A 19,853-nucleotide genomic window follows, 5' to 3' on the forward strand; every position below is an offset into this window, starting at 1 on the left:
CTGCAAAGTGTGCCACACCTCCCTCATTGTCCTTGGCAGATTGGCAGAACCGCAGAGTAGGATCCGCCCTATCACAGAGACTAACGTGAGTGAACCTTAGAATCGAGTTATTTGGTATAGCAGTGTTTTATTGCTGTTGCGTTTTAAGTTGAGAGAGAGAGAGAGAGAAAGAGAGGGATTTCTACCTGAAAATATTTAAAAATATTCTGAGTTCATCAACACAAATTGTTATTTCTATCTAAAACACTCAAACACATGCATTTTCTAATTAATAGATGCTTACAAACAAGGTTCAAAGTATCAGTCTATCGACTGATACGTATCATTCCGGGACCCCTCCAATACGCCCCTATAGTGGGTGTATCGGGGGTCTGACCGATTCAGGGTGTAAAGGAGACCTAACCCAGCCCCCCTGAACCTATTTCGAAAAATAAATAAATAAAACATGAAAAAAAAGGTATCGATTCAGTCTATATTGACCGATACGTATCATTCCGGGACCCCTCCAATACGCCCCTATAATGGGTGTATCGGGGGTCTGACCGATTCAGGGTGTAAAGGAGACCTAACCCAGCCCCCCTGAACCTATTTCGAAAAACAAATAAATAAAACATAAAAAAAAGGTATCGATTCATCCAATACGCCTATACTGACATATTGGACATCAATATTTTGAATATTGCTTATATATAATGTGACAATACATATTTCTCACAAATTTGTATTGACTAAACTAAAACAAGGACAACACCACCACTGCACCACGGAACCACCCCCTTTAGCGGTCATTGTAGAACGAGGATTAAAATATCAGAATGATATATCACATATTAGGAATATTATATTGGTATCAATATACCCAGATATGCTTGGATACTAAGATTTATTTTTCAATCCTAAAATTTGATTAATGGAACCCTTCACTACCAATACAAAAAAAATATAATACCTAACCATCTCGAGATTCACTATGATGCAAAGTTCAAGTATCAATATCATAACTTCCTGATACACCCCTACAGGCATATCGGATGGTGCATTAATATTTTAATTCAGGCATACAAATATTACAATACAAAAGAGCGGACTCTTTAGTTGAAGCAATTAACATCAACGTATCGGCGTTCATCCCGTTTTGACTTGAGCAGTTGGGCTCTGTAAATCACTTGTCTCAATTAAAGATTAATTTAATGCGGAGACGAACAAACTCATCCAATCCAGGTAATCAGATAAATCTCAACCATATATTAATGAGGAAACAATGCGTGTCGTTGTCTCATTACCACCTGTGGCTGTGCTAGGCCCATACGGTTATTACTTGATATGCTATTTTATCATGCGACTGAATGAATCATGAATCATCCACCTCTAATTTTTAACGACTTTAATTGGCCACGTCCGTCACTCCACCGGAGGGTCAGACTGTTCGGCCCAGAAACCGAACAGGCAACCTGTTCCATTTTATTACAAACCTAATCTATAGCAAAAACCATTGAATCAATCAGCGACCCTTTGACTCAGACGGTTGAACTATTGACCATTCACCCTGTTCAACTGTTGGCCATTTTTTATTTTTTATTTTTTTGTCAAAAAGGGCCATCCGTTTGAACCGAACAGTGGAACCATCAACAAGGAAATCAGTGGCCAGAAGGGTTCCGTTTCCAGGTCGTTTTTTAAAACCATGGGCTGAACCATTAATCCTGTGAATAAAGACTTCACAGATTGGCCTGACCTTTGAGTTAATCACAAGGAGTAATTACTATTTATTATTGTAGGAACAAGGACTCTGAAAGTCCCATAACAAAGAGGCACGAACTTGTCCTGGTATGCCATGCCTAGTAAGAAGAAAAAATATGAACCTTAATCCTCTAAAATAGTTGCATCTAATAATCTCCAATAAAATTCAAAATATAAAAGAAAATTCGACGAGTAAATATAAAAAAAAAAACAGTACAACGTTCCAAAAAGCACCAAAATAAAATCCTCAGGATGCATAAAATTCCAACTACATCCCGAGTGAAAACTCGCCTACTAGAAGAAATAACTGCTCTACCGCCTCCACACTCTTCAACCTAATAGAAGAAACCAAGTACCTTACCACCTACATTCTTTCTCCTAGCCTCTTCATGGTCCATGATACCAGCAGAAGTTGTCAGCACTATGTATCCAAACTGCAGGATTTTTCATAAAATCGATCAAAACAAAAAAAAAAACTATAAATCAAAAGCATGCATGACTTATGACTATAACCATACATAGAACAAAGCCTATTGCCTATGATGGTTCAAAATCAATGTTTTCATTTTCAAAAAAAAAGGATGATATGGTTTGGCACAGAACCGTCCTTTTTTGAATCACGAACCAAACACCACCTCACCTTACTCAACCATTGATCTGGGATACTACAAGGTAGTATTAGGTTCATGACTCAGAAAGTGATATGATTCTTGAAAAATAACAAAATCCTTTTTAACCGCAAGATGTATAAGAGGTTGTTTCTGTTCATGGTTCATTTTTTGATAGATACCATCATATAGTTATCATCAAATAGAAACATAACAGTTGAAGCCACATTAGTGTGTCAAATATCATATTCTGGTAGACACATCAAATAGAACCATTACGTTTTAAGCCATACTGGTGCGTGAAACATATCATACAATTTTAATGTCACGTGTACATAGCAAACCATGCTTTCTAGTTCAGAAAGCCATAAAAAGTTAATGTTCAAAACAGTTATTTTGTTGGATTGGAACCATGGATTATTGCCGTGTTGGTACCAAAACCAGAACCAAGTGAAACAAGAATGCCAACACAAAAATAACATCCTTAACACATAGGACTAGACATACCATCTGCAACAGGGTCAGAACCAACCATTTTGGCCACAACCGGACTCTAAGGGAAATATCACCTGATTGGATGAGGCCAGCCCATCTATACAAAGATGACATGGTCTGTTGAACATGGTTGTCAAGACAACCGTACCAAAACCAGAACCAAGTGAAACAAGAATACCAACACAAAAATAACATCTTAACACATAGGACTAGACATACCATCTGCAACAGGGTCAGAACCAACCATTTTGGCCACAACCGGACTCCAAGGGAAATATCACCTGATTGGATGAGGCCAGCCCATCTATACAAAGATGACGTGGTCTGTTGAACATGGTTGTCAAGACAACCCCTACACAACAAGGCACCCTTTTTGCACAAGGCAACATTTTTATTTTGAAAGATTATAATATTACAAGACACCATAGCATTAGATTATTCATTTTGGGGGCTTATATAATAGCAATACATATGATGCCAGTTATGACACAGAAAGAACTTTGATCAATAAGAACTCCCATGAATCATGAAGAAACTTGCTGACTGATTACAATACTTCCGATACTGGTTGATTGGTTATCACTTTGGGATATCATGCCTCATCATAAACTCTTTCATAACTCAAATAATAGTAAATGTTTTTTTTCTTTCTTATTTGTAGAAGGGTCAGTTCAACACAAAAGTCGGTATACACTATGTGGAAGACTTCAAAACCTGAACCTATAAGAACTTAAAGATTTCCTGATAGATAAGGCTAGTAAGATACTTGGTCATTAGAACTGGAAATGTTTACAAGATTAGATAACCAATGATGGAAGTCTAGCCAGAATCCACCTAACCTCGGTGGTAGACTTTATCAATCAACACACAAGGGAAACAAAGGTTCTAATTCTGCCCCTTCCTTTTCTTCTTCAGGGACAAAAACAGGGGCACTTATTTTCCAAGTTTTTCCCTTCCTCTTTCGAAGAGAACCTTCTTTCATTCTTCATTTTCTGTGTTTTTCATTATTTGTTGATCTTCTATGTTTCAATATGAAGTTCAAAATTTTTTATGAAAATTATTGCTAAGTATTAATGAAAGAAGCCTGCTGGGTGCATTGAAATATAGGGAATTACCTCTCATATTTAGGTTTTACATTTTAAAAAGTCCAATGCATAGGTGGATTGCATAGGCAACAGCATACCCCCCATAACACCTGGCTTCACCACGATGCCTTGACAACAGTTATCTCGAAGGAACCATCAAAAGGGTGAACACTCAATGTAAAGTCTAACATTGGCATGGCTGAAAGTATCTTTTGTTACTAAAATAGTCATTGTAACCAGCAATTTTCAGGAGATGTTTTTCAAACAGTAATAACCAGAACATTTTTTTCTATAATAGTTAAAAGCAAGACCCAAACCTGTCTTGAAGGAAGCAACCTCGCAGTCCAGTTTTCAATATCTTTAACCCCAAGATCAAAACGAGGACTAATAACCCCACACTTGTTAAGCCTTCCATTCAGTTCAACCACAATCTTGCCAGCTCTGTGGTCATCAACATACTCAAACTCCCCAATATAACCTTCAGAGAGACCAATAGCAAGAACAAAAATTTAGTGCCAAAAAAATGTAGGAAAGTAAATATTGAGGATTGGAATCCAAAATGAATAGAATAGAATATAGACATAGAGAAATTAGGGATAGGCGCAAACCATGCTTCTGCATGACAAGGAGAAACTTGATAATCACTTTTGATGATGGTCTAATCATAACCTGTCGCTTTCCCCGCTTCTCTGCATTATACATGCTTTTAAGAGCATCGTTTAAGACACTAACTCTCACCATTTTCCCAACACTTGCTCCTGCTAAGAGTGAAAACCGTGGTTATTGTCCTTAACAATCAGAGGTTATAAATCACATGCCAAATGCAATCTGATTGATCATTTATCAAAAAAAAATCTGATTGATACTTGCTTTTTTCATGCACATTGACAATATTAACCAGGAACAGTAAAATAAGAACTGTTCGGGACAAATCTTGACATTTTAGATGCAACCAATACAGAAACAGCCAACACTAATACACTATTATGAACACTTGGATTCTTATCAAAGTACCCAACATGTATGGATTAGACAGAAGTTTGCTATGCAAGTAGATATCTTCGATTGAATAACAGAACCTATAAATGGACAGCTTCCAATTAAGCAAAAGAAAAATCTTCAGTGCCATGTCACAATATGTGTATTGCAGACCTCCTTAAGTCCAATGGCGATCTTGGATTCCATTGTAAAAGTGAAATCTCAATTTAGAAAGGTAAATCTCGTAGAAAAAAGGCTGTCTACAGGGCTCTCCCTGCATGACACGTTAGTCCATACAAACTACATGCTATTGCAAACAGTGTCGAAGGGATAGTTGTATGAATTAACACGTCACATGTCAATAGCCTGTGGACAGCCAAAGCTTTCTCAAATCTTATTACTTGATTCGCTTCCTTAAATGCAATCTTTGACAGGTTCATATTAACAATAACAATTCAGCTTAGATAATACCCAAGAGGGAAGAACCAAAGTGATGAAAGAATAAGAACAATATACACCAATGACCAACCATCATGCTGGTAATGATGCTGAGAGCAATAGTGAAAGGGGGGTAGAAACAAACATAGGTTGTGGAGTTAAGTCTCATGTGTTTCTCCTGTCTCAACAGGCTGAACAGATTACAAGCAACCATTTGTTTTTGGTAACCACATGCCTACTTATTCTTCTTGTCAAAGACAGCTGACAAATTTGGATTATGAAACTTTAAGAAACCTAATGGGTTAATAATAGCGAGCATGGGTTTTCAAATATTACCAAAGTGAGCAACTACAAGGGGTCTCTTATCATGCTACTAGGCAATGCATCCAACACCATAGAACCTATGCTTCTATTTACAGCCATGCCTCGAACATAGTTCGGGTATAACATAAGCAATGTACACATTAGCAGTTTAACAAACTATTCACTGCAATAGCAACGTGCATAGGAAGCCAATTCATAGTAAAGCTTCACCCCGGAGACGGACTATATGCAAATGCTAGCAAGTAAATGTGGTAGGCTTGCTCTGAAAATTAGTCTAACAATAGAAGACGTAATATGTAACCTAATATACATCAAATATGAACAAAACTTGGGCAATCACCATGCTTGCTAATGTATGAGAATATTCCACCAAATCAAATTGTTAGAATTATTCAACCAGTAAAATATTTGGGTAAACCGCCGGTATCCGGCTCATGTCAACAGCGATCGCTTAGCTCAGAATGTATGTGTACAAGTTGACATGAGAAGAAACAACTTTCTTTTTTTTTTTTTGTTATTACATTTACATACACAAAGAAACCAAAACAATATAAAACAAGACGAGTCCTTTCTCAAACAACTTAGGCATGAAGCGATTAGATACATTTGCATTTCATTCGAGTGGAGAAAAAACGAAAGGAAAAAAAGGAAAGCAAGACAAAGCAAACAACGATCAAAGAAAAGCAGAACAGAGTATAACAACAAATCCATGGATGCGTCTTTCTCAATCCAAATAGAAACATACAGAGAAAGGTGACTGGCAGAAGATAACAATCGAACCTATGAACAAACACCGGTAGTAAAAAGAAAAGAGGGAACGAAGTAATATCCTTTGTTTCGAGGATCGAAATAGTACCTGTAAGCAGAGATCTGCGGCGGCCTCTCTAAACCGTAGTTTATGAAGAGAAGGAGCTAGGGTTTTGGGCCTTCGAGGGTGAAATAAAGAAACCTCGGTAGCCTATTATACGGGGTTCTCTTCTGTAATTACACAACTGCCCTCTGTTTTAGGTTTGTGAATTACGATTTCCTTGGTTTTTTGGAAAAAAAAAAATATTAATAATTAATATGAGAGGCAACATAATCATCAATTTAAGCTTGTTCACGGGTCGGGCTTCGTGTTCGGCCCATCAACATTTTATACCACTTTCAAGCTCGGACGTTGGACCACGTTCATTCAAACTTTGGTAAAAGTTAAGGTCCGAACCCGGTTCATTCAAATTAGAGCCGGATTTACTCTTTTATGGGTTCGCATATGATACGGAAAATATATGATATCTGGAACGCATCTAACCAATCAATTCCAGTCATAAACTTAGTAGCGAATTAGGTGTTATTTATTAAAATTCATGGATAGATTTTGGTTGGTCAAAGCTCTTTCCATACTATATCTTTTTCGCATCATAGATTTTTTTTATTTCTTTCTCCCTTTTCTGCAAAAAAATGTTTTAAGCCATTGTTTTCAAATTCTCCTTTTTTTATATAATTTGATAAGCGCTCTTATTTTCACATTCGATATGTTCAAAACATAAGAAGGAGGGGAGGAGGAGAAGAAGAAGAGGAGGAGGATGCCATACCATATATTGGCGCCATAGTTTCGCCATCGATGGACGATGGACGATGGACGACGGACGATGTGGTGTGCTCGCCGATGGAGGAGAAGAAAAAATGAGAGACAAGGCTCTCGGGTTCTCTTCTTACAAAGGATTTTATCGGATATTTTTGTCGTGTTTTGCTTGGTTCAACCACGATGCATGTTAACGTCCGCCAAAATGTTAGGGACAACGTGGTCATCACTCGTTGGTGGGTTCACTCATCCAGTGAACCCGAGGGTGTACAAAACGCGGTTACCTTTTTCATCAATGACATCATCTACTCAACTACACTTTGCGTTTGGAATAGGTGTAAAATCTCACCATCGGTAGGGTCGGTGGGATTGGGTTAAATGATAAGCTCGGTTTGGATCGACCCTATAGGGTTGGGTTAGGGCCAATATATTCAGTTTTGTGGTCGGGTTAGGGTTTTGATTCTTCCACTCGGGTCGGGTTTGGGTTTTGATTGACCCCCCACCCCCCACCCCAGTCGGGTCATGATACCTTGCATATAGATAAAGTATTATTGTAACTTTTTAACTTTTAACTCTATAGTTTTAAAGTTTAAGATTTATTTACATGTTTGTTTTGTTTTTTTTTAATGGGAAGAGTGACATCATATATTATATAAAAAATGCAATTGAAATGCTACATGTCGAGTCGGGCCGGTGGGTTAGACCCTATAGTGTTGTGCTTGGTTTTGGAAACTGCATATTTTTAATATGGGTCTGATGGAGGTTGGGCTCAGGTTGAGGCACTGTAGGGTCAAGTTAGGGTTGAGGCGAATCCATGCTAAACCGATCCACTAACATCCCTAACCATCAGTTTAATTTTATCGGTGTTTATTTGAAGTGTAAATCAATATCAATGTAAAACATTACTCTAGTTCAGATTTATAAATATTTGGATGTTATATCATAAATTAATGTAAAATGTCACTTATGATAGGTTTTACATTGATTATCAATACAAAAACTCGATGTAATACTACATCAATCAATAAGCACGCTTTTTTTATGCTCAATGGTTCATATTTTCAAATGGTTCACTATGAAAAGTCATCGGTGGACTTTTACATCTAACGTTTTACACCGCTTTGAAACGCAGCCTAAACAAATTTTCAATGTCACTATGTCATTGGGCATGGGTTTGGTGCGGTTCAATGTCAAACCCCATTTTAAAAGTATTAAAATTATCACAAAAATAAAAAATGTGAAATCTAAATTTGGATTTTTTCCTCACAAATCGCACCTCACACCAACCTCATTGCAGCCGTACGGTACATGGACATCATGATAAATCCAATCTGCATGAGATTTCAAATTTTCAAAAATATTTCATCTCTCTTGTATTTTTTAGTTTTGTTTTTTCCTGTTTGTCCCACATTGCTTGACAAAGGAGTATAGATGGAGTATATCTATATTATAGATATTTCCATGCATATGAAGGAGGGGATGGGGGTGTTTTTCACATCCACGTGCTGAACCGGGTTGGGGCGTGGGTGTGTATACGTGCAGGATGTTTTTGCTTTTGACCGATTTAAACATTTGACTTTTAAATTTCAATTTTTTTTTTTGTTTTTAAACGTTTTCCTGCCCATTTGTGTCACTTCCACTTTGTGTATTTTCAAACAAGTGCACTGTTTTGAAGAGGCCTCTCTGCCTGAAATGACACTTTTGTGTCAATTTGGGTGACTGAGAACACTCTATTAAAGGAGTGTTGGTCAACCTAGTTTCTCACACCAATACATTCGACAATCTTCTCTATCAATACGAGCATCATTCTCTATGGTTCGCGAAGGTTTTGTAAGCGAGTGCACACTTACTAGTGGCCTGTGGATTTTTTATCTTGGCAACCAATTTGCAATCACCCAACTGCACCGTATGGGACAAATGTGGTTTTAAGGATAGTAACCAAATGACACTACTCATCCATCTTTCTCTCTGCAGGTTCTCATATTGTCAGTTCTGCAACACTACACTCCTACAAGTTTTCAGTTTGGAAAGCGATTACTGATAAGTTCAAAATACCTTATTTATTATTTTCCAACAACATGACAATATACATTTACGGGAGATATTTCAAATGTGGGGTTGTAGGTGTTGTGAAATTGGTGTGAAACGTGCTATCTTACAACACGTTGCATGACCTATTCATAGATCGAACTTTTTGGCTTGCATATTCTATCGGGTGTAGACTTTGAGCCAATTCCATTCAAATTTTGAGAAGAGTCAACCCTGAACTAGACCTGTTCATGGGTTGGGTAGCCCGACGGGCTGGCTCAGTTAGGCCCAATTACAATCGTGCTTGGACAATATTATTAGGCCCATGGGTCCGGATCTTATTATCTAAGCTCGACTCAATTTTGGGTTGGGCTTGGGATTTCACATAAAAAGCCTGGCCCGGCCTGATAATATTATATATGTAATAATAATTAATAATATATGTTACCAAAAATATAATAATATACATATTATTTCCTAACCCCAATTCTTCTTCTTCGATAGTCTCTCTCCCTCAACTTGTTCGAATCTACAATAACTTGGAAGTTTCTTATCTTCCACATCAACATCGGTGGTACCTATTGGATAATCTCCTTCAACAAGCGGCGTGACCAGTGAGCAATGAAGTATCATTCTCCTTGGTCTTTGTCTATCCAGATGAGAGGCGGTGTCCCTAATCCCCATTCCGCAATAGCTTCAATAACATCTACAATGACACTTCGACAACTAAAAACAACTCTAGGTCTCTCTCTCTCTCCGACAACTAGAGTGGCACTCTAGCGTTTTCATTCATAATTCATGAGACGTGTAAATAAGGCCATACTGCCCGCAACCCAGCATGGCCCAGCAAGACAGCACGGGGGTCATGCCAGGCCTGATACGATGGTCCAGGCCGTGTTGGGCTTGGGGTTCCAAGACCACAGGCTGGCATGACTATGCGTGTTATGTCACCTGCGGCTCATGTGCTGACACAACCCAGCCTATGGCATGTCTCACAAGTCCGTAGTGGGCCACGCTCAGCATGTCCGATAAACTAGCCGTTAGGGATCCCCTAATGACTAGTTTCAGCTTTTCGGATGGGGAGGCAACAAGCTATAAACAACTATATAGGGGAGGTATTCATGTATTTTGGTCTTGAAGGGGGGAGAATGACACAAATGCCCCTCGATAGCTATATAACAACTAGTTTGGGGGCATTTTGGGTAAGCTGAACATACAAAAAATTATCCAGTTCTCGCCGCCATGGCATGTGAGATATACTAACCTCTCTGGTGTCTACAGTTCCATCGGAGTCTTGTTATAGTGCAAGGACTAGGGTATTGGACAACAAGAGAAGCTATATGAATGATGAAAGCCTAGATATGTGCATTTACTTTAAAGATTGGCTGGATATTGAAGATAAATTACAAGACAAAAGGAGGACATGACACTACACTTGATGTTTCATCTTAAGAAAACGATAAAAGTTAAGAACAATAGGAGAAAACGATGAAGTCAATATTTTTTCTATACTCAATAGTTGTATAACATTTTTTCAAATTATTGTAAATTTTGTTTTAATTTTATTTAATTTATTTGATTTTTGTAATAATATAATTTTTATTTTCAATTTGTAACTATATTGTATTTTTTATATTTTATTAATTTTTTCCATTTTCTAATTTTTATATTTCATTGATCCAACCATTGTATGATTTGTATCATTCAAATTTAAATGAAATAAAATTCATAATTTTTTTTCCAATTTATTATTCACTTTGAGTCTTTGTTTCCTTGACTTTTTATTTGATTAAGTATTTTTTTTTCATTTATTTGTTAGATTTCTTATTTTTTCAAATAGTTCCCAAAGAAAAATTAAATAATTTAGTTTTACTTAACAAAGAAATAAAAAAAAAAACAGTATAATCCAATTTGGCCCATACCCAAGGCCTAGCATGACCTACAGCTCACCCCACTCAGGCCCACGGCACGGCATGAGCTTGGGCCGTGGGTCATGCCAAGATGACCCCCCAAATTATCCCTGGAGGATAGGACGGCCCATAGGCCGCAGGAGAGTACGACCCAATTCACACCTCCACGAGGGCTTTCAACTTGGGCTCGTGCCCTCGATATAAAGAGAAATACAAAAACACACGATACAGAATTCTGAATTCCAGCCCTCTTACTACTAATCCTCTGCCCCCAATAACCACATCCTGACCGTGAATTTCAGGATGCATTCCCCCTTATAGAGAATTCTGATCTGGGCTGATTGGTACTTCTCGCTATATTATATTAATAACAGGTGAAAGCCCGGCGGCACATGAACAGGTCTAATCCGAACTCGGGCCATGAAGAAAATGGTAACTGTCCCATCAATGAAAATATAAGTATGGGAGATATTCGGAATGTGCGGTGAGGTTGGTGTGAGGCGCTTTATGCGGAGCAAATCGGATACAATCCAAAACCCCTGCTAAAACCCTTCCAGTCCAGTAACTTCCCCGTTGCTCCTTCATCAGAGACAAGACAGAGAAACCCAAAACAAGTGAAGATGAGTTCTTACAACAACTACAGCAGCTTCGACAGTCTCCTCCTCCAAAGCATGATGGGTAGATTGCAACTCCGATCTCCTTATCTCCATACGAACTCTTACCTCTCCCAAAGCTTGGAAGATTTATTACTCGATAACAGCTCCATTGACGACAACTTCGACGACGAAGACAAATCCCTGATGGCCAAGGAGGAAGCAAAGCTCGAGAAGGAGATCATCCGCACAATCCTTAGCGCCAAGACCGAAACCCTAAAACCCAATTCAGGACAAGCCGTCACGATTGGTGATCACCACATCTGTGTTGGTTTCCATGAAGAGACGGGCTCAGATTATCGTGTTTGGGAGTGGCACGGCCATATCACGTTGTTCGATGAGGAGAATGGCTATACGCCCGAGTATATTTATGGTAATTACTTTGAGAGGTTGCCCTTGAAGCCAACTCCAGACGAAAACACGGATGGAGAGAAGGAGGAGGGAGATGAAGAAGAGGGGCGGAAAGCTGAGAATTTGGGGCTGAGAGAGTTGATCGATAGTGGAGATTCGATCACTGGCCGGATTCTTCGTCGGAATTTGTATGCGGGTTCTCCGAGGTATGGCTTCATTGGCATTTGTTTTTTCCCGGTTTCCCCTCTCTGTTTCTAGCATTTCCCGGTGCCAGTGTGCTTTATATATTTTTGGGAGTTGAATGTGTATCTTGGACATTTTCATGTTACCTAAACTGCTGTTGAATTATGACTTCTATATATGCACCATGACTTTTCATGTTATTTATTCAGTTCACAGTTCTTTACGTTGCGTTGGTTTTGGTTCCCGCATTTTTTTGGTTGGGATGGGGCGAAGTTAGATGTTAGACATTGTTATGGTCAGTATTGTATTGCATTGCACAGTAACAGTTTATCTATCGTGGTTAGACCTGCATGGTCGTTTATTCAAACGTCAATTGATATTCTGGGAATGGGATATTATGAAGTACATTAGAGAAAAACCCATTGATGGAGGAGGTATGACAAGCTTTATGCAGATGGCTTACATATTTATACTATACCTAACTCTTGAGATTTGTGATTGGTGATTTTTTTTAATGATTATGTTTCTGAGTATGATTGTATGAGGATAAATATTTCTCAAACTATTTCCTTCAAGTGCCCATTTGTCGATTCTCTTCATTCTGTATATATACTTCTTTTCATACAAGAACATTGGTCCATCCCTACCAAGACTCCAGAGAGCTGGGACCAACATTGGGTAGTGGTTAGTGTTATTTTTTTTGATAAGTAATGGTTAGTGTCATTGTCCATTTATTGCTTAATAAAACTTTTAAGTTACCAAGCAAGAAAATGTTCATTTATTGTTTTGTTGTCAATTTGTCATGGTCTACCCTATTCACTTGGTTACTTAGGCATGACATGGAAGTATTACTATAAAAGACCATTCTGTAATGCTGGTCCTGGGTATTGGGAGGGGTGAACTGGACATTGGCTTAATCAGAACATGTATTAGCATGAATTGTCTGCTATCAGACTTGAACCTGTGGTCTCACACAGGTTCATGAATGGGGTAGAATTTAGACAACTAGATGAAGTAGGATTGTGGAACTTGAAAGTTGATAAGATAAAAAAGGAGATAAAGAAAAGAGTAGAAAAAGAGAAAAGAAGTTGGAGTATGCATTTAAGTTTCGTGAAATTTGGAACAGATTCTGAAATTCCATTAAAAATTGTGGTAAGATTTCAGTTTTGAAGCAAGCTGGAAGTTAGGACCCAGCAAAAAACCTTACTCATTTGAATTTAAATCCTTGACTGAGTCATACATATATATGGAGAAAAGGTTTCCTTATTGGGTTAGTAGGGAGCTTTTGCATGTATTCTATTGTATTTTAGCTATTTGAGGAATCTTCTGGTGAATCCAAACCATTCATCAGATAGGGAACCTTCTGGATTGGCCAATGGCCATGTGTTGAATCTTGCAGTCCATGATTGGCCATGTATTGAATCTTGCAGTCCATGTCAGCCCTATCTTAGATTGAACATGTTATATTGTTCCTCATTCTGGTTGTTCTCTTACTTTTCATTGTAATCATCATATATTTCTTGATATTAAGTTATTAACATGAATAACAAGAGATATGCCTTATATAAATTTAGCGTTTTCTACGTGTCCTTGTCCTCCAGTCTAAATCTCTTTCCCTGTTTGTATTAGTGGTTATGCCTGCTTATAAGTTACCTTACATTTTAGCTAGTAAGACTCGTTTTGATTTTTAAACCCAACCTCAAGTACTTAAGCGTTTTTAAGCAGATTGTTTGATAATTGCTTTTGAGTAGAAATAATATTTGGTATTTTTTTGTTTGATTTTGGGCATGTATTACGATAAAATATTAAAGGATTAAAAAGGTAGTTGTAAGTTAAAAGGATTAAATACGCAGTTAATTTATTAGACATAATTACATATGAAGAATTGTGGCAATTGCTCTGATATTGCTGACAAAAGAATTGCTCTGATGTTCAGTTTTCCCAAGGATAGCTGTTAACAATATCTTCCTCTTAAAGTCGCTTTTTTGTATTTTCTTAATTAAGAAGCCCTTGGATTTAAACTTTTCAAATATCAAATGATATTTCTTTTGTAATTCTGCTACGCTGTAAACCTTATCATTATCACCCAAACACATGTAAAGTCATGGATGTTTTCAACTTTACAAGGCAATGGCTATACTTGAAAAGGTTGTCCTTATGCTTTACTTTTCCCAGTGTAATATGGAGGTTGGAATTTTGTGGTCACAATCTAGTTCTTGAAAAGGGGCCATTGTTTGGTGCAATGGTATACTTGACTGACAAGCATAAGAACACTAGTTTGAATCTGAGGGCGGCCTCTTTTTTTTTTAAGATTCTGAGGGTGGCCACTTTGCGGAAGAAAATGAAGGTTAGGATAATATCAAATCCCATCCCTCCCAAGACCCCTGTTAACTGTGACTGAGAACATCAGGTAAGCCATGCTGGCAATGCTAGCTTGCAGTTCTGCTATGCAATTATCTGTTTTTCCTAGGGTGGGGAGTCAATCCCGGATGTTTCTTTGTGCCTTGTATGCTCTGCAGTAAGGATAGTATCCATAATAATGAAATATAACTTGGACAATGTTTTCTTATACTAAAGTTGACCTCAGGAATCATATTCAGTGATTCCAGGCACTCTGGTACAAATTCCAGGAGTTAAATTCCAGCATATCAGAAGAGGGGTGATTATTACTGTCCATAATAATATTGCTAACCTAGTTCTACAGTTGTCTTCTGTAGCCTATTTGAATCCAACATCCTCCTGCAGGCTGCCTGGTTGTTGCCTGTCTCAGGATGGTAAACAGTAAACACCATAACTGCAGGCATTCCACAAACCAAAGCCATCCCTAACCCACTTAGGGGCATCCCAAATATTAAATGTATCACGATAGCGGTGAGATGGATTACCTGATTAGCCCGGTCCATTGACATCCCTAGGTTTCATCGTAAGTTGCACACGTTTCTTTCTTTTTTTTTTTAAATAGAAAAGTTGTTGCACACATTTCACCATTAAACCTGAGAGCTATGTCAGTTGATGAATCTAACCAATTAGTTATCAGAACAATCAAATTTGGGTCCTATCTGGGCTTTATTTATGTTCTCTTCCTTTCTACACACTCACAAATGCAGGCATGCAAGTTGCCAAATTGTAATGCAGAGAGTTGATTATTATAATTATGTTATTTTTCTGCCATAAAATGTTTACTTATGTATGAACATTGCCTTTGTTTTTCCACTTTTTTGAAATTTCCAGATTTTAGTTGGGGAGACTCGTAATGCGTTGGACTGCCAAGAAGACCAGGGTCCGATCTCTGAAGAGGAGACTGTATTTGTTTATATTTTATGGTCTTTGTTATACTTTGTTTTTAGCAAAGGTTTTTAAAACCGGACCGGACATGAACCGTTCTGGGTCTTGTTCCCAGGTCAAACGGTCTGACCATCTGGTCCGAATGGATGAGCCGCTGTGACAAAAAAAATAAAAAATTTAAAAATTTAAAAAACCCCCAAAACAGCCAAACATCATTCTCGGGTCAAACGGCTTGATGGTTTGACCGCCCGGATCAGCAGTTTACTAACCAAATCAATAGTTTTTGGTCAAAAAGTAATTTTGGGGAAAATGGGAAACAGTCAGGTGATTGTTTCCGGTTTTCCGGTCCGGTCCGGTTTTGAAACCATGGTTTTTAGATGTCTCTCTCTGTCATAGCTCTAGAGGTCTCTCAAGAGTATAAATTTAAATGAGTTGTCGCAAGTGCAGAGCTATATGAGTGTGTTGTGGCTGTCTTTCATTCAGAAGGGGGAAAATCATAAAAATATTAAAGTAAGAAGAGAACTAAAGGTATTGATCTTGGCAGCGGTGCTCTGGTATGTTTCAAATGCATGTTTATCTTAAAAATCTAAGGTGACAGTGACAGTCATTTGGTGGTTCAATTGAAAATTGAAATACAATGAGCAGCAGGGTGTTTCAAATCCTTGATTCTTGATACAGAGAGGCAAAAATACTCAAAACACTATGCATGCATCTGTCCCGTTATATAAGCATGTATGTATGTTATTTGTGGAATGTGCCTGTGTTGTTTTAGGTGTAACTTATATTTATATTTTATTTTTATTTTTTATATATTAAGGAAGCTAAAAAATAGGATTTAAGGCCAAGGAAGTTTTTTAGGCAAAAATAGTGGAAAAGAGCCTTCAGCCCCTGACCACCAAACATAGTTATGGTTTTCAAAAGTATTAATTTATACCCCAGTGACTTGTTGGTTGGGTCAAATGGGTCAATGGTTCAGTTGTTCATGTCAATGGTTTTTTGATTAATTTAATGAATTTTAATTAATTTCAGGTTTGGAATGAATTAAAGGCTGTTAATGGATTCCAAAAGTTCAATACCTGATTCGACTTTGAATTAGGTTATCATGGATTTAGATGTTATAATTTGCATCCTATTAATAATTGAATTGGATGTAAATTTAACCCTGTTTGATACGATTAAAAAATCGAATCCGATAAAACATTATTATTTTATTTATATGTAATATATAATATATGCATAAATGTAGTTTCAATAAGCATGGATGATGATGACAGAGGGAGTGGTTAAGTTGATATGTTAACTGGTTTGTTCCATCAAGGACGTGGATTCAATTCCCACAACTATTGAATTTTGGGAGGGGGTTTATTAGTGGTGTGTATCACCAATAATGATGATGATGATGATGTAGTATGATTATATGTAGATCGTGTATAATTATATCAAGTTTGTAATTTATAAATTTATATCTTATATTTTTTGGTAAATAAATATCTTACATTTATTAGTTAAAAATAATTAGGGCTTTTCATTACTTCTTTGTTTTTTGGTCATTTTAAATAAGAGCTTCAGATTAAATCTGAATTTAACATGACAGCCATAATAGAATTGATATAGAGGTTTTATAATCTGATGCAGATGCAAATACAACTGCATCTAATCCGTTGGCATCCCTAATAGAATTGATGCTAGTTAACAATACAAACGGTTCAATCACCCATGTTTCCATTAACTGCTTTTGAGGTCAAATCAGCACCACCACTACCTTATCACTCGTCATCAACTGACAAATTTATCCATTTTAATAATGTATTTTTTATAAATAGACGAGTAACTGTAAAGTTTACGTAAGAAACAAACTTACACAACTAAAAGTAAGTTCACTTGCCCCCATAAAGTGATATTACCAAGGTAAAATAGCTATCCAAAAAATGAATGAGGCCAAATCAAACTACTCACTTTTGTGAAAGTCAATAAGGCTATTCTTCGAATTGCAAAGGTTGTTCTATTATGTACTTGAATTGTTATATGGTAATTATCAAAAGAAAATGTTATATGGTTTCTCCTCCCTCTTTCAGTTGAACATGTAATTACATATTATAGCAATGAGATTTCCTATAAGCAAAAACTTTGCACACACTCTAAAAATATGGTTGCATGAGAATCCAATGGCACATTGGAAACATCTATTTTAGTCCCCATCAATATTTGTTAACTATTGCCCCCTACTCCATGCTTATTAGCTTCTCATGGTTCAAAGTATCGATGTGCCCCTGTGTATTGGCAGGGGCGTATCGGTACTAAAAAATACCCATTCAAAGGGTTTTTTTTTTCAATTTTTTATTTTTAAAGATATTTTAAATGTTTTTTATTGAAATAAACGAGGGTCCCGAAACACCTGTAAATAGGTGTATCAAGACCAAAAGATATAATACGATATGCCCAATACAGGGCGTATCGTATCGATACTTTGAACCTTCTCGTCCCCCCTCCTCCCCCCCTCCCCAAGAAAAATCCTGGCCCCACCTTTGTACAATTGGACGGATGCTATGTGCAAAGTTTTTGCTTTTAGGGGATCCAAGGTCCATAACATACCATATTGCTTTGTGATGCATGTTTTTCAGCCCAAGCACGACTTTTGTATACACACACACACTATATGTTTATTCCTTGTTTTATTTTCTTAAATGGATTTATTACACTACCCTTACTTTGAGTTGCTATGAATGAAAATTGTATGATGATGAAATTTGTTATGCTACCTTTCCATATAAGAATTTGGTGTTTCATCCAAAGTCTTGGGGCATTTGGATTGGAAGAATATAATAAAGAGATATTTTTTACTTATTTTCTTTTTAAAACAATTATTTCATTTAATATATTATCAGGGTTAATTTAATAATTAAAAATAATTAATGACGTTATAGATAACAAAATTCTTTGATAAAGGTCTTTGGAGATTTTGAGAAGTTAAAGCCTTAAAGGTAAGTTTAAGAGAGAAATGAAAAATTTAAGGGGAGTTTTTCATAATAACCCCTAATTTTAAATAATTTGTTTGCCGCCAAAGCAGAAAAAGATGCAAAGCTCCTAGGTGATTCGGACATCACCCATAGGATTAGGAATTAGGATTAAGATAGTAGATAGTATCATAGTAGTTTATCACATCTAAGCCGTTCGTTAACAATCCTAGTACAAAAGGGGAATTCGTTGGACAGGGATCGTGCCAGGTCAGCGATCCGTGTGAAAGTTCATCTTCCAATAAAATACTTCCTCCTCTTGTATAAAGTCTTTCGTCCACCACTTTGCGTCCCTCACCGGACTACCGCGAAGCCCCTCAATATCCCCACTTGACGTTTAAGAGTTTAGTCATCCCTCGTTTCTTATCGGCCCAATTTTCCTACGATGGCACCGAAGGCCGAGAAGAAGCCCGCCGAGAAGAAGCCGGCAGAAGAGAAGAAGACCGTAGCGGAGAAAGCCCCGGCCGAGAAGAAGCCCAAGGCGGAGAAGAGGCTGCCGAAGGATGGTGCCGCCGCTGGAGATAAGAAAAAGAAGAAGAAAACGAAGAAGAACAGTGAGACGTACAAGATCTACATATTCAAGGTGTTGAAGCAGGTGCACCCGGATATCGGGATCTCGAGTAAGGCCATGGGCATCATGAACAGTTTCATCAATGACATATTCGAGAAGCTCGCACAGGAGGCCTCGAGGCTGGCTCGTTACAACAAGAAGCCAACAATCACCTCTCGGGAGATCCAGACCGCCGTTCGTCTCGTTCTTCCCGGTGAATTGGCTAAGCATGCCGTCTCCGAGGGCACAAAGGCTGTCACCAAATTTACCAGTTCTTGAAGACAGATTTAATTTCTTCCTTCTTTTTCCCTCCCTTTTTAGTCAGATAATCGTAGGTCAAAACTCAAAACCATGTAATTGTTTACGAATTTTCTAGTGTTTCAATGTAATCTGTGGTTACGGTTTACTTTTGTTCTGATTGTTTTTGATTAGCCGTTCTCCTGGATCACTGACATCCATTTGTTACTGTAAATTTTAGGGTAGAATCTGTTCCATCTCCTGTGATTTCTCCACCATTTTAGGCTCTTGAGCTTCCATTTTCGTTTTGTGCAATAATACATAATAATATTTTAGTAATTACTATGCAGCGAGATGTGCATGTGAGGTGGGGCGCAGATGTGTATCCTCACATGCACACGACTTTAGCATGT

The 19,853-nt window shown here is 37.5% G+C and overlaps 3 protein-coding genes across 4 annotated transcripts; 2 read left to right on the top strand and 1 right to left on the bottom strand.

The window, feature by feature from the left end:
- Window positions 1-1,854: 1,854 nt before the first annotated feature.
- On the bottom strand, window positions 1,855-6,674 carry LOC104599295 (small ribosomal subunit protein uS8z/uS8w). Of its 2 annotated transcripts, none has more exons than XM_010261779.2 (4): window positions 6,522-6,674; window positions 4,534-4,683; window positions 4,243-4,403; window positions 1,855-2,171 (listed from the first exon to the last, which is right to left on the bottom strand). In XM_010261779.2, the coding sequence occupies exons 2-4, from the start codon at window positions 4,664-4,666 to the stop codon at window positions 2,073-2,075; spliced, it is 393 nt and encodes a 130-aa protein (XP_010260081.1). In that variant the 5' UTR covers window positions 4,667-4,683; window positions 6,522-6,674; the 3' UTR covers window positions 1,855-2,072. The 2 variants fall into 2 exon arrangements, with proteins under 2 accessions (XP_010260081.1, XP_019053590.1); XM_019198045.2 differs by having other exon boundaries at window positions 4,534-4,686; window positions 6,522-6,646.
- A 4,858-nt stretch (window positions 6,675-11,532) lies between these two features.
- LOC104599296 (uncharacterized) lies at window positions 11,533-19,609 on the top strand. Its single transcript, XM_010261780.3, has 2 exons — window positions 11,533-12,377; window positions 15,586-19,609. Exons 1-2 carry the CDS (start codon window positions 11,788-11,790, stop codon window positions 15,590-15,592), a joined length of 597 nt encoding a protein of 198 aa, XP_010260082.1. The 5' UTR covers window positions 11,533-11,787; the 3' UTR covers window positions 15,593-19,609.
- On the top strand, window positions 18,938-19,609 carry LOC104599297 (histone H2B). Its single transcript, XM_010261781.3, has one exon. The coding sequence runs from the start codon at window positions 19,039-19,041 to the stop codon at window positions 19,480-19,482; it is 444 nt and encodes a 147-aa protein (XP_010260083.1). The 5' UTR covers window positions 18,938-19,038; the 3' UTR covers window positions 19,483-19,609.
- Window positions 19,610-19,853: the final 244 nt, after the last annotated feature.

Source organism: Nelumbo nucifera, chromosome 2 (genome assembly GCF_055504915.1).
Source record: "Nelumbo nucifera cultivar China Antique chromosome 2, China Antique-T2T, whole genome shotgun sequence".
In the NCBI taxonomy this organism is placed as follows: Eukaryota; Viridiplantae; Streptophyta; class Magnoliopsida; order Proteales; family Nelumbonaceae; genus Nelumbo; species Nelumbo nucifera.